The following is a 15222-nucleotide window of genomic DNA, read 5'->3' as shown; positions in this document are numbered from 1 at the left end:
CCGAATTTTTCCGCCCTGTGGGATCCAGATCAGTATCGAATCCAGGCACGAGTTATTGAAACAAGAGTTCCCCGGTTTGAATCCACCCCTGACGTCTAAGCCTCAACAACCAAGTAGTAGTTCGTGCGCCGTAAAGCACGTGAGAGAACTGGGCCAAAGGGACTGTACTGTGGTTAGAAACCAAACGCCAAAAACGAATCGTCAATGGAAACAATAGATAACGCATCGATCTTTCACGAATGAATCCAATTCCAAAAAGTCGAGAGTTGGACAAGGGACAAAAATGGTACGAAAATGTTATATTGCCAGAAAACTATATACAGACTCCTCGTATCGGAGAATATTCTTCATTTTCCTAAGTCAGAAATCCTCTCCACTCAAAGGCGGTTTTGCAGACGCTTTATATACCCGCCCTTCATAAATGGTTTCACCGGGAACGCCATTTCTAGGCTGTGATGAGGACTGCTGCTGTTGCGCAACCATCGACTCAGACGGAGGAAGAATGAATTTGAGACGCTTTCTCAAACAAGGCCTCAAATTGGGCAAAATAGGGCGTACCTGGTCGAGTACACCATTGCCAACGTACATATACTTGATGTGGTACATCAAATCGGCAATCGCGTCTGCATGAACCATTGGTACACCAGTATTGTTAGGAGGACTTGCGTCAGCTTCAGTGTTGGTTTTGACCTCCTCTCCAGGATGGTGCGTTGATCTGTCAGGTATTGCAGCTAGGTGACTATCTACCTGAAGCACTGCACGATACAGTTCCGCAGTGAGCTGAAACAACAAGAATAAGACACTTAGATGGTCAAGACAAGAAATAGGTTGATGAACTGTTCAGAGTGATAGGCTAAAGTTTGCATTGATTAAGAAGTTAATTCTCGAGCACCTGCCGGAGTGCTACCACATGTCAAGATAAAAACAAGGCCGGATTAGTTACCATATACCACACCAAATTATCCAAATTGCGCCTTTACGAAGCGATGATCAAAAGGAGTGTGTGCTTTTCCATGTTCACGTATAACATGACGTGCAGGGCGAATGAAATTGGGCTGATAAAAAGATATTGAGTATGTGACGGTTAACACGCCATGAATGATTTCATACGACTGGGTGCTTGGAATAATGTGGGGAGCCTACTATTTAATCACTTGCATCTGATTAGCTTATTATTGACGTGGATTTATCAGTGGACTGTCTCTAAGCAGATCGCCACCAGCACAACTGGTGCACAATCTGGCCACACCAGTGAATTCAAATGGACCAAACTTGACTTGAACAGGTCGGAAATCGGATACAAACAAAACATTGAATATCGGAATGTTTCTGGGTCGCCATTTCGAAAAACAACACGTAAGGGCATGACAGCTGGCTGAAACTATCATGTTTTCAAAGCTCTCAAGTTTTTATATAAAAAGGGTCTTCATGAAAGATGATCTTGTTGTTTGGTCCTTACTCAAATTCAACCTGTTCAAAGAAACACTCCAAACAGAGGAGCTTGGAAGAAGGATAACAGTTGAATTTGTGAGTTCTGATATTTATTGGCTTGAAAGACCACACATTAGTGATGGGCGCATTACTTATCCAGTAGGATCTTATAGAAGGGGGATTTAAGACCTCTTCTAAGCAACCCGTCAACAGAATTTTGATTTGCTGCGGTCTTTCAATGAAAGACTGAACCATATATTCTATCAGTCTCAAAACTAATCGTCAGTCTACCCTGTCGGACGAAGTGAATCGAACAATAAAGTGGACCTGTTCACAGGAGGTGTAATAAATAATATGCCCTACCCTCATATGAGTCAAGTCAATTTGCCAGATCAACCCAGAAAACAGCATAAGCACGGTAGTGGTTGAATACAAGATTCACACAGAACAAGCATGGGGTGGAGGTTATGAAGAATACATTTGCAGGTTCCATCATAGTCCAAATTGTTGGACTTTGACGCTGATATGAAGAAGCATTCAAAGATACAGTGGGTATGCCAAACAAGGCCGACAGGAAACAATCGTTCGGCTGTAGCACCCTCCCGGTGCTTAGCTGCTATACCACCCGAAGGAAGCACGAGGGCTGGGATACTGTCAGGTTGCCCAAGCTTAGACAGGGGAAGTCGAAAGGCAGAGGTTGGGTTCAAATCACGGACCTTCCGGTCAGCAAATAAGTGCTCCAACCACTTGAGCCATCTCGCCCTCAAATGGCTGATCAAAGGACTATCTCCTTCCGTGGCTCTGACAGGGCTGTGAAACAGCACACAGTCTTCAGTTGGCACCAAGAATATTTAAGAACCACTTCCAGGTGGCAATATCTTAAAAAATTGTGAATCCGTATCTAAAATCTCCGAAAACCTAGGCAAAGGCTACAATGCGACCAAAATCAAAACATCCTTTCATCTAAAGGATGAAAATTTAGAGAGATTACTTTCGATTGCAAGAAACTGTCAAGATTTCTGGCGGCAAACAAAACAAATATATACGGAGAGAAAGAACACACCGATAGATTAAGTTCTTATCGGCTCACGCGACACAACCTACAGGAACGCTCTTGTCTAATATTCGACATCAAACTAATAGAGCTTTCTTTGTGGTAAACAGAGCTTTTGAATACCTCCGAAATTTACTGTGACAGTTGTTTGCTCTTCCTGTGGTTCTAACTGGTCGTCACGTAAGCACCATTTCATTGCGGACTAATACTGTGTTAAAAAGTCTGCAGTGACAAAGTGTTTGAAGACAAGGTAGATAGATTTCACATGTTTTTGTCTTCTGTCATGATACGCGACCAAACCTCAGGTAGGTAATCAAGGCCCGCATTGCAAAGTATTAGAAATGTGACTTCCGGACCACTTATACCCAATACAGAGGCTGGTTCTTATGCGCCAACGATCTCTGGGTTGGTTTCTAGATGATACACTTTTCAAGCCAATTTGTAAGTCAGGAATTTTGCCTTGAAGCATCAGCTGAACTGTATAATTTACACCACATTTATCACAGGACACAGACTCAATCGGAGAGAAAGCACTTCTGAGAGGACCCATGATTACTTCGTGCTTTTGTATGACAGGGTGTATAAGTATTGGAACTTAAGCGTCAAATTCTGGAGAGAATTGATTCCCGGAAAGGGCGAAAGTCCCAATTTTCAGGGTGGCTTCTGTCCTAAGTGGTACTGTACTGAAATCCACTGATGTCGTTCACGCTGTCGATTGAGATGGAACGTAAATCCTAAACAGAACAAGACTCACATCAATCAGTTTGGCGTGGCGTTCTGCGTGACGTTCAGCATACAGGGTGCCCATCAGCGGAGAAACCAAGTAGAAAGACATAAGCAGCTGTGCCTCGTTTTTCAGGCGTGGGAGGATACGCTCTGCAAAAAGGCTAAGCAAGGGGGCAGAAGAGTTCAATCAGCAAAGGAATTAATTGAAGTTTGTGAACCCACTTGAAGATACATAAGCAAAAATGCATAACTCGATGTACGAACGAGAATACAGATGGCCCGTAAATAATACGAAATATGTAAAGGACCCCTCTTGTAATATGGCTGAACCTACTCTAAGGGAACCTATTGCATTGAGAATCCACAACAATGTTCGCTACCGGTCATGAAATTAGTGCACCAATCTTCTAAAAAAAGGGGTTTCTGAGAAACTACTACATTAACCTGAGCACTTTGTTATCAGGATTTTGAAAGTCTCAGATCTCAAATCATTATTCCTAATTCAGCAGTTCGGCTATTTACTAAGCTCCACGGAACAAAGTCGTTCGGCGGTAGCACCATTTCGGTGCCTAACTGCCATGAAACCAGAAGGAAGTACGAGGCAGAGTCCGGGTTCGAACCGCGAACCTTCCAGGCAGTAAATTCGCACCCTAATCACTGAGCTATCTCGCCCCCCCCCATGCAGGAGATAACCAGGTAAACACCCCTTGTTACTGCCTGACAGAGGGGGCTGTCATGGAGATGTTCTTTATTGAAGGACCGATTAGTGGACACGGTACGGTTGCAATCCCAGTGTGCTCCTGTGTCCAAGCCACTGTCTTTAGCATGTGACTTCATCGATAGGGAGGTTGTGCCTTCACTTCCGGAGCGCAGATTTACCTTCCCCATACTGGTGAACGCCAAGTTCACAGCTCGCTAATTGACAGGCCCTTCACACAAGCGCGCAAATAATGGGAAGACTTACCCGACTGGTCCCAAATCATTGGATCTTTAAAATGCTCAAAACATGGGCGTATAAAAAGGGACCACTGCATTTTACCCTCATACACTGACAACCAGTCAAGGATCTCGAACAACTGCACAAAATGCCCGCAGGCTGTAGTCAGCAATATACTGCTGATAGTGGAAATGGAGGTCATGCCTAAAACATGCTGCACCGAATAGACTACATTTACTACACCAAGTGTTGATAACCGAAAATTCCATGCACCCTTACACATGGCTACTTCACTCCTCCAAAAAAACATAAAGAACGAACAGAATAGAACGTTGAGTCTACTTCACTCTCCAAAAAAAAAATAAGAACGAACAGAATAGAACGTTGAGTGTAGTGCACATGGTAAGGGACGGCTTTTCAGGTCAACTCATGATCAGGACAGTTTCACGTAAGTGCTCGTCAGTAATCACTGTACAGAAGTGAGCTCAACCAAAACGCCGGAGTGCTGCAGCAAGTCTAACTGAAAATGGGAACACGCAGTACTCACCTTGGTAGTGAGGTGAGCTGTGTTGTGTTGGTGTGGCTCCACACAGCATGCCATAAGTTGGCCTTCAGCATGCATGCCTCTCGCGCAACAGAGAAGTTTGTATTTTCAGTCCGTGACTCACTGTAGTCCGTTCCATTTTGCTTAACGGAATTTTGTGCGGGGAGTATCTCTTCGAAGAAATTTACTGCTACTCGTGGAGGAATGTGCGAGGTGATGTCATTTTCTTCAGTTTCCATTTCTGTTAGCTTCCGATAGGTTTTTTTACGAACGGATAGACGCCAGCGAGATGAGTTTTTCACCTCATTCGTGTTCACTTCCGGCCAGTCGTCAGCCAACGTGGAGTCCGTCAAAAGTGGGTCCGTGAATAAAGTTATAGCAAACTGACAAATAACCCTATGGTAGGCATTCTAAAAGAGAACAAGACAGAACAAAGAATCAAAGTGACTCTTACAATAATGGCCACAGAGGGATGGAACGGAACAGAATTGTGTAAGCCCATACAAATGTAGATAGCGCTTTGTAATATGGGCATAATTTCAGCTAGTTGCTACACTGGAAACGCTTATACCCCGATTAAGAGGCTAGGCCGATAAGAGAAGCAGAGGGCAACCCTCCTGTTTGGTGACCGCCCCATTCATTGTGCGGCCAAGGGGATAAAATTCAACTAAAATCTTTGGTTATACCCTCACTGGCCAGTCTGCATCATGTAGCTGGGCAACATTTTGCCACTTACATACAGTGGTAAACACAAAATGCACTGCGACCCTCACTAATTCCAACTAACTCGAACGCTAATGCAAATGGTACTGGGCAAGTTGGGTGAAAAACCAACCGTCGATGATGATTTCAACGGTGCGATTTTCATAGTAGGCCACACTAATGTAGCATCCATCTAGGGTCGTTGCCTGGGCCGATGCCAATTTGGAAAACAGGAATAGACAAGTGCTGTCATCCCACGGTGGACTGACGGGTGTGGCGGATTCACTCCGGATGTGGTACGTTGGGCATAGAAGCGGAAGTGTTTAGTAAAAAATAGGGCTTTCATGATGTTCAGGTAAGCAACCTAGATGAATACGCGGTAGATAGTAATGTGCATGAAACACTAGGAGCAAGACAGAGAGTGCAACAGTGCGAAATAACGATCGAACGCCAACAAATGTTCACCCATAACATTGACTTTGCCTTGTAATAATGGTAAGTAGGCTCACTGTGAGTGATGAATAGCGGATACATCCAACGGTTTGCCACTTTCACAATCAGATACGCACGACTAAATTCCACTATAGCGCTCCCTCAGAAGCATGTGTGCCACTCAAATTGATTTGTTTTGGTTGATCTCGTAGTGATGTTGTCACCCTCACAGAACGAGTTTCTACCATCATGGACATAGCAGCATGATAGAAGCTGTTCCGAAGTTACCGGCTACACGATATCTCTTCTAAACTTAATGATGGACAGAATTTATAGTAAAACACTTATTTCACGGACAAAAAGATGGATGACGACGTCCAATTCTTTAAAACAACTGTTTCCGACCGACTCCTTCAGCATTCGTTCTAAAGCAGCTTGAAGGTACTAGAATTAACTTTTGAGGCGGAGGTACAACTTTGCGCAAAGCAGGATGACAGATTAGTGTGTCAGCTGGTGAGACAGCACCAAGCTAGACCGGAAACTGGAATTTTTAATCCCCATAATATGTTGAACTAACTAGTACGGATAAAACGAAAAGAATGTTGGGCGATAGGGTGAGCCCAGAACAACAAGAGATGGGAGATTTACTGAATAAGCTCACGCTGCCGCTCAGAGGAATCGAACCACCGAGTTTATGTAGTTCTCTATACAAAATTTATAGGTTCGGATTCCCTAAACGGATAGAAACATACATAACACAATTTCGAAGCATCACCCAACAATGTCCGTTGTTTGAACAGTAACATTAATTCAGCTAAGCGACTCTTATCATCTTCTGCCCAACGTACTTAATCCGTCACTGCGACGTAAATATCCGGTGAGGGTGATATCACTTATAGTCAATTTCCTGTCTACTATTAACACTGTCTCCGTTTTGCGGATGGGTTTCCGGACCGCAGACTCTTTCACTTCTCTCCGATAATCTCCCTCGAATGTTGCTTACCTGATTTGGCTCGAAATTACTTCTCGTCAAGTTAAGATACTTTCGCTTTGCATATAGACTACCCAATAGAGAAAGGTTAAACTTCCTGCTTACTTAATGTCACCAACAAACAAAGCACAATCCGGTCTCCATGTTGTAGCTATCGTTGGCGATTCCCATGTCCACAATGGCGGCAATCGGCCGAGAAAGCTATCTGCGATCACAAACTCTTGGTGCAGTATTATTTAACCCCTTGCCGAGATTCAGCGCATGATGATAACTTACGTATTTTAGCTCTGCAATCACCGGCTTTTCTGACCATCGTTATCCGATATTCCCACCTGACCTTCACAACAGCCGTATCGTGGCACCTCAGGAATGGTCTTAGTGACTAGATACTCCAACTTATTCCACCACTTTTCTGAAGCTGGCACACACTTTACACCAGATTTGATTGCTCGGAATTGCCTCTAGGCTGTTTGGAAAGATAACGATAACGTTAGATGCAGTGGGAATTACGACTCGTTCGGGTGGTAAGCCTTCTTTCATAAACGCGATGTTTTATTGTTAGTGATTTTTTTGTCCCAGCCTAACTCGTCGGTACAATGGGAGAAGCTGATCACTGGTAAATAGGTGAGGTTGTAGACATCGGGATAATGAACACCGGGTGGGGTTTAAACATTTCAAATATACACTGACGAAAAAAAAACAGAGACAGTTGAAGTTACCCTGGTGGAACGCAGAAAGCGACAGAGATTATTCGGGCTCAACGCTACTCATGATAGGAAGACGTACGAACCTCTGAGCGAATTGCAGATCACTCAAGTTTGGTTGCTAGACTATGTTCTACAGTTTCGACAGTGTTAGAAGACAATAAACAGTCTGGACGTAACACAATACTGCTAAGTTTGCTGAAAATTCTTTGATAGCTTCGCCATTCTTGGAAATCATCAGGTAGGACTAGTCCCCGAGTCTTTGTCAGACTTACTTTCTACTTGAACCCGAATTGCAAGCAATGGCACTCATCAACAAACATGTTACCTGACAACCTACCGGAAGAATTGTGACCAAGGAGCCAATTACGTTCAAATGTTCGCCCAAGTCCATAGCGTTTATCCTGATTAGCAGAAGCAAGTAAACAAATAAATGAATTAGCATGGACTAAAAGCAACAAAAAATTTCACACAACGCTTACACATCAAAAAGATTACGTGGAAAAATAAGGGTAATTAGAAAACAGTCGAGCGAACCTACTTAGGGTAGAGAAATTCGGCCAACGAAGTAACAAATTCCGATGGGGAGGTGAAAGAAGACATGAGTCCAACTGCAGCAGCATAGAGACCAGCAGCTTGTACGCTGACATTTTCCTCCAAGTGCCACGGGCGCCATGCGGCGGGATGACCGTATAAACCGTGCTTTTGAGTGCCTGTGAGAAAGATGGTAAACAGCTTTAGGTGTTAAAAAGAATAACTAATGGGTACGACTGACACGGTAGCATCGCAGACAAGAGGCAAAGCAAACAAAAAGTGCTTTGAAAAAAAGGAGAACGAAAGATTTGGAAGCGAGCTGGCCATTTTGCTAGCTGAGTTGAGGAATTAAATTGTGAACGTTTTACCACCATCAGAGATATCATCAAAGTATTCTGAGTGGGTTTCGCTTCGGGTTGTGCACACTACTTGCCAGAAGATTTACAGGGATCATTCACCAATTGTGCTTTCATGGAAGTGAGTTGCATGTTCTCACGATGGTTCCAACGGACAGACAGTGGATTGCTCCGTTTGACTATATCACTGAATATCGTATGCGATCGCATCGTACCAGGATACCTGGGCTTCTAAACTAGTGGCCTTGGAGTATATAGAAGCACGTCCATTGTGCGTCACAGTTGATCGCTTCAAACAGGATTAGGGTGTTTTTTCATGCCACCGCCTAAATGTCACTGGAAGTCACATTACAACAAAACCCCACAGTAATAGTGTGGGACGAAATGCATCCATCGGTGTTGCTGAGGCTGCAGACTAATTCCTTTGGCCATCCGATCAATGTGAGTTCGAGTGCCAAGTAACTCTGGCTAGCTTCACTGCTAAGCCTAATCGCAGAAGCTCAGACTCTGGGATCAGTCGTTCACGAAAATATGCGTAACCATCGGACGGCCAAAGTTTGCTAAACATGCATTTGAAGAAAAAATAAGGAACGATTTGAAATACGTACAGATCCAGGAGAGAGTTCGATCTTGAGACGTGGTAAGTAGTCAAAATAGGTAGAGGGGGTTCTGGTAGGATCTTGAAATGCCAAGAAAGAAGACGACCCATTTTAAAAGTCCAACCACTCTTCGTTTTGACCGGATCTTTCGCTACTTTTCGTTACAGATTCTGATAGGACTTATTCACCAATCAGTCATGGAAATAGCAAAGATGTCATAAACTTTAAATGAGGCAGTCTATGTCACAGAGCAGGCGAAGTGTACAAGTTTCTGGGCCGACAATTTTTACGTCGGGCAAGAAAGTACGCAATGCTCAGTTTGCAGGTTTGGCTAGAAGCCCAGGATAGATAACTTAAAAGCAAAACCGCTCCTAGTAAATGTATCCCAGAACAAATTTTGATGAGGCGATTTGGCGCATTGGAAGAAAGTTTAAAGTCTAATAGGGTGGGTCTTGGAAAAAAGAAAAGGATCTATGACAATTCAGTCAGTGGAAAGAAGCATGGAGACCTACTTAGAACGATCGGGGCCAATAGTGATTCCATCGCAGATACGTCGAACAGAAAGCTTCGGGAGCGATACCAACTGACTAGAATTGATTGCAAATCGGACTCTGCGGAGTATAAAACAGCAGGATCACCATCAACATCCGGGTATTTATTACGCACAATGTCGAAAGCTTTTAGACAAGCATCCACACCAGACGTGACTTCTGACCATAAGGACTGGTTGAGCAACGTAAAAGAAGTGCATTCTTTCTCAGGGGTTTTCTCGTGTGATTTTGTGGTTCGGCTGCAGCTCAGCCGATGATGGTCCTTTAGGACATGATAGATAATTATCTGTACGCGCAAACGATCCGCAAGCCACATCACACGTTTGTCATTCATCGAGTTGGCGTCTGGAATGTCCCGTGCCAGGAAGGCTTCAAGCTCTGGAGGGGTGAGATGCCAATGTTCCCGGAGAAGAACGTAGCACATGTTAAGTGGTCTCCCTGAAAGGAACAAAACGGATTGACTACAAAAAATGGTTTGAAATTGACCAAGTCCTCAATTCAAAGTTCAAATGGTCGGACTTTTGAGGGCATGGAAGCACAAGTAAAAAAAGAATACACCAGCGTTCATGCTCACCAGTATGCTCACTCAAATGACCCCACTCAGCAGTTGATCAATGAGTCATGCTCAATTGCGATGATGAGGACTTCATTGTCGAGTTTTTATTTTACAACTTGTGCGACCAAGCGAAAGTAATAAAGCGCTGATCATTTTCAAACATGATTCCCAGTTCTTTTTATCTTAGTCAGTTGGACATAAATGTTACGTAAAGTACAATAACTACGAATGGCGCTTGTAGTCGACACAGTCTCCGTGAGTATTCGCACACTGTTGCTGCAATGCTGGGTAACGACCACACTCTGTCCAATATTGACGTGTTGGCGTTGCTAGCTACATTACAGGAGGGTTTCATTTCGTACGTTAGGAAAAAATAGATGAAACTTAAAAATTCCAAACATTATCGATATATTGGCTTGCGTCACTGAAAACAGCTCCAGATAAACCCAGGGAGTGAAACAGACACAATAATTCAGAGGTAAGCGGCATTGACGCTTAAGGTGGGCACTTTGTAGTAACCTTAAACTCCCAGTAAACGGTGGAAAACGATCTTATTGGCAAATAATGAGTCGGTAATGCACAACACATATCCAAGAACACAAGACCGCGTGTTCCAATCACCTCATCCTAGGCTTAATGAGGGCACCCTACACAACCTAAGGATACTTCCGGTCGCTTAAGCAGAGACCACTCATCGAATGCACACGAAAAATACCTTATATCCTAGAAAACTACTGCTGAATTCAGAAAACAAGTAAAGTACACATGGGAAGAAACGAGGGTCACTCACGGTGAAAACGGAACAACGGAGATATAGCATGACAAAACGGGATGAGCTGTACTAGAGGAAGATTGGTTTCCATAAAATGAGCTAGAACAGCCTCGAGGATCGGGAGCAACCGTAGCAACATATGCCCATAAAGCACAGGTAACTTTGGATTGCTGCGCACTTCTCCTGTTTCTGATGTAGTTTTTGACATTCCTGGAGTATCGCTTGATACCTCTGTTACCCACTGATCAGGAATAAGCTGGTGTAGACGTAAGATTGTATCTGGCCAGTATCTACTAGAAACCGGATCCGGATGTAATGGGATGGACACCACAGAGGGGCTTGCAGGATCCTGAGGAACAGGAGCGGTCTGAAACAACAAAACATGGAGTAACACCGACAGTAAAATAACCTGTCAACGCGATGTTTTCTCTATCCATCGACTATACTCTGCCACGCAGGTAGAAAGCTCAACACCGAGCATTTCAAATCTCTCAGTTGGTCCAAGTAAATTACAATATCACGCGAGTGGCACATTCATGCTCGACGTCACATATACAGGCATAAATTACTGAGAATTTCGAGTGCTTAGAATACGTCGCATTGCTTGAAAAGTGACGCCATACTGTAAATCTTCTTAGCTCGGGTTGGAGGACAGCACATTACGCCCAACAAAAAGACCCTCAAAAGTAAACAATTAACGAGAATCCGATCCAGTGGTATGGAGGCTTCTATGTTACACTTCAAGCTCAGGGAGAGAACCCACCAGAACCGCCTATAACCTATGAATGATTCACTTATCCATAACAGGGGAAGCTTGGTTGTTGATCAGGTAGATGAAACTCTGTTCGCCAAGCAGACATTGCGCTATCAGTAGACGAGACACCATCGGTGCGCGGTTGGGTGCTGTCTCTTCTTTACCGGCTTGTGGTAACATCGATTCTTGTGATTGGCTAAGTGGAGGACAGCTTCCTCGTAAATTCCTTAGTCGGCCTGCGAAATGTGGCGTTGTGGTTTGACACTGGTACCCTTTTTTACAGCGATGGATTTGATTGCGTTTGATCCGCTAACCGAATGCTCCTATTTGTTTATCAGTTTGCATTTCTTCTCCCACTGAGTCATCGATTCATTGGTCCATGTTCCGCTTGATTGTTTACACCAGTTGAACTGATCTATGAGAGGAATCCGAGTTGTCGTTTCCTCTATGTTTTTCACCTGATTTCTGGCACGATTTTCAGTTTGGTAATGCTACAGTTCTTTCGCCCTTACCTGTTACATCGATGTCAGTTAATGGCTGTTTCGGGGCAGTACTGTGTTTCAACGTTCTTTGTTTTCGCTTATGCTAGTGCGAGAGGGGAGCAAAAATTCATCGTGTTCACCTTATTTAACCGGCTACATTAGCAGACTTTCAGACATCATGTAAACGCAAGCAAATAAGGAGGGAGTATCCTATTAACCCGTGTATTGATAATGTGCCCTGGAGTGACAAAGCCTTTGCCGACCAGTTGTTAGGCGGATAAAAAGCGGCATGTTCAGAAACTAATAAGGACTCCCAAGCTACCAATATTTCATCACACTAGTAACAGGGAAATCTAGAGAAGTCTGCAGTTTACAATCACTCTAAATTTGCACTTTGATCAGCTTGGACGATGGTTGACCATGTACAATGCCGGCAGGATGGACTTTACGAGTCAAACTGCAGGTGCGTTATCGTTCATTTTCATCCAACTTACCGGGCTTGACTGTGCCGAATTGTAAAGCAGTAAGATCTAAGAGTGTACATGGTGACCGCTAAGGAGTAGTGGAAAGCGTACGATTTTTCCCAAATTTCATAGTGGACCTCGTCACGGGAAACCACGCAATCTATTCATCATCATGCAGATAACTGGAGCGACATAAGCAGGGTGATGATTGCGGCCTATACATGCTTCGGAATATTTCAGCGGTGAACATATTTGAAGATCATTTAAGAGAAACACTAAAATGATAGAATCGTTTTGAACAAACGCATCCAGAAAGGAAGTGAATCGAAATTTGTTACATCATCATTAGATTCAAAAGAGAAACTATGTTCAACCGTGCATGTTGCAATGTGTTTCAGCATTCTAAGAAAAAAAAACTTTTCTGTGAAGGTCGTTCAGGTCGACTTTATAGTTCTTCAGCCCAGAAGGATGTCCGCCCTGCAAGGATCGGTGGTTGAATGGTTGAATCTTAGACACAACACTTGTAAACAGTGCATAAAGGCAACTGATGATAAACAGCAATAATGAAAAGCCCATCATGATGCGCAAAAAATCTGAGAAATGAAAAAAAACTTGCCGGGAACTTGGACGATAAGTATGCGATCGCTTCAGATAAACGATCACACTTGGTGAAAAGGTGCACAATGATCCGATGTACAGCATCCATTTGTGATGTCTGGTAATTGGTATGCGTCAACTGAAAGGTGAAACACGACGAAGTGACAGGTATGACACACCATAACGGGCTATACAACAAGAAGGGAACAGTGGCTCAACTGTGCTACCCTTCCGGTGCATTGATCCAGTTCCTTCCGAAAGAATGACGACGGCTAAGATACTGGCAGGCACCGCAAGCCTAGACAAGAAAAGTCTGAAAGCTAAGGTTGGCGCCGAAAAAAAGAACACTCCAGTCAAAAGCCTATTGCTGACAGAGCCCATGGAGTCGGAAATGGAAACTGAATCGTTGGTACGTGGCTTTAAACATTCTTGTGGATGAAATCCAGTCACCGGAAGATCGCGTAATGTTAAATCTTTTCAAAAGGATGCGCACCAGGGGCTCGCAAATACCATTGCATTTCTGTAAGGATAGCAATCCATCAGCACAAAATGGATTTTTATCGGGAAATCATTTCGATACGAGGTCTTCGTAGGAACTATATCAGGACAGTTATTCACATAGCTGTTGGGAGCGACTGGGGACAAAAGCAATGTAACATGCCGAACAAGGAAGATGGTAAAATGTGTTCGGTAAAGTGCGATGGAAGGTATGTCACAAAAAGGTAATTTTTCACAAGATATGCCTCCATCCGGCACAGATAACGGACAGCAAACTGAAATTCGAAACACCAAGCACGATAAATTACATCAGCTGACAGGAAAGGTATGGATTCTCCTAGCGATTCAACTAAAGGAATGTAATTCAAGCCATTTTTAATTAAATAAGGAAAGGAAATACGGTTAATATGCAACCAAGAAGGGACAATTCGCTCCCGGATGAGCAGAATTATAGGAAGTAATACTTGTTCACGCTAGCGCAAAGTTTACTCAGTAAATGGAGTGAAAACGTACGAATAACGCGCAATCATGACAAATTTCAAATGGCTTATCGTGTTTCCTTCACGCTGAAATAGCCAAAGATTGAAACCTCTGAAACCACTTCAAGTATCGACTATGCACATTGACTGCTTTCATCTCGAAAGTAAATGGTAATTTCTGACTGAGGAAACCCTTAGGAAAAGCAAAGATTTCTAGGCTTCCCGAACATCGTTCTTCTTCACGAAGGGGGTGATTTCTAATTTACATCTAAGGACATTTTCACCAATCGAACTGACTGTTCGAAGCTCATCACAAAACCCTGCTGCAGTTAATCAATGGGTCACATCACTGTTTGCCATGCGGTGTTTGAATCACCACAGCCTCTGATGCAAGCAAAGGTTCACCACCTATCACGGACAGCATAGCATAAGAAGTGCAACAACGACATATGGGTGCGGTCGTCCATTCAGAAATGTTACGAGTGGCGATCGCCATGCCACCCGGCTTTTGATCGATGATGCACTTTCAGCCTTTGGATGACCGATTTGCAATCTTAAGACAGCAGGAAAATTAAGTGGACTGGTTGAGCATCATCAGGATTACGGGTCCTGGATTTCTAAGGCCATCTCATTCATCCAGTCCATCGGAGCTAATGTATGCTCTCGCCGGTGTTATTTTCTTTCGGAATCAGGGCTTACCCAGTTTAAATAGAACAAACGATGGACCGTTAGTCACTCAATGGGCGTTCTCTCGCTTCAGAAGAGACACGGCGAGGCGAAAAGGTTTTTTTAATCCCCAATGAAAACGTGGTGGCTGAGAACACTGATCTAGTCGTTTCACAAAACACTCATCCAAACAATAACGAGACGTCAGTAAGCAGTGTACCTAAAACTGCAAGACAAATCCAACCAATTAACGTCTATGAGTGCAATTCAAAAGCGGGCCAAGCATCAACGGTATAAAAAACAACTCTCCCGATCTCCATTGTCAGGTGAATAAACAATTTACTTATGAGGAAAGTGGACTAGTATTGTTAGCGTGCCTATGTAGGTAGGGAA

At 43.6% G+C, this 15222-nt stretch overlaps 1 protein-coding gene across 1 annotated transcript in view; it reads right to left on the bottom strand.

The window, feature by feature from the left end:
* The window catches only part of T265_06297 (hypothetical protein), a gene marked incomplete at both ends in the record, with an annotated part of 38499 nt that continues 23277 nt past the window's right edge, over positions 1 to 15222 (bottom strand). The window contains 7 exons of the mRNA XM_009171524.1: positions 1 to 780; positions 3240 to 3372; positions 4696 to 5102; positions 7862 to 7925; positions 8063 to 8234; positions 9523 to 9999; positions 10908 to 11256. Of these exons, the coding sequence (XP_009169788.1) occupies positions 361 to 780; positions 3240 to 3372; positions 4696 to 5102; positions 7862 to 7925; positions 8063 to 8234; positions 9523 to 9999; positions 10908 to 11256 (2022 nt within the window). The remainder of the gene's footprint in view (positions 781 to 3239; positions 3373 to 4695; positions 5103 to 7861; positions 7926 to 8062; positions 8235 to 9522; positions 10000 to 10907; positions 11257 to 15222) is intronic.

Source organism: Opisthorchis viverrini (assembly GCF_000715545.1).
Source record: "Opisthorchis viverrini unplaced genomic scaffold opera_v5_127, whole genome shotgun sequence".
Taxonomy (NCBI): domain Eukaryota; kingdom Metazoa; phylum Platyhelminthes; class Trematoda; order Opisthorchiida; family Opisthorchiidae; genus Opisthorchis; species Opisthorchis viverrini.
Note: the sequence above shows the minus strand (reverse complement) of the source record. Positions and strands in the feature narration are given on the sequence as shown.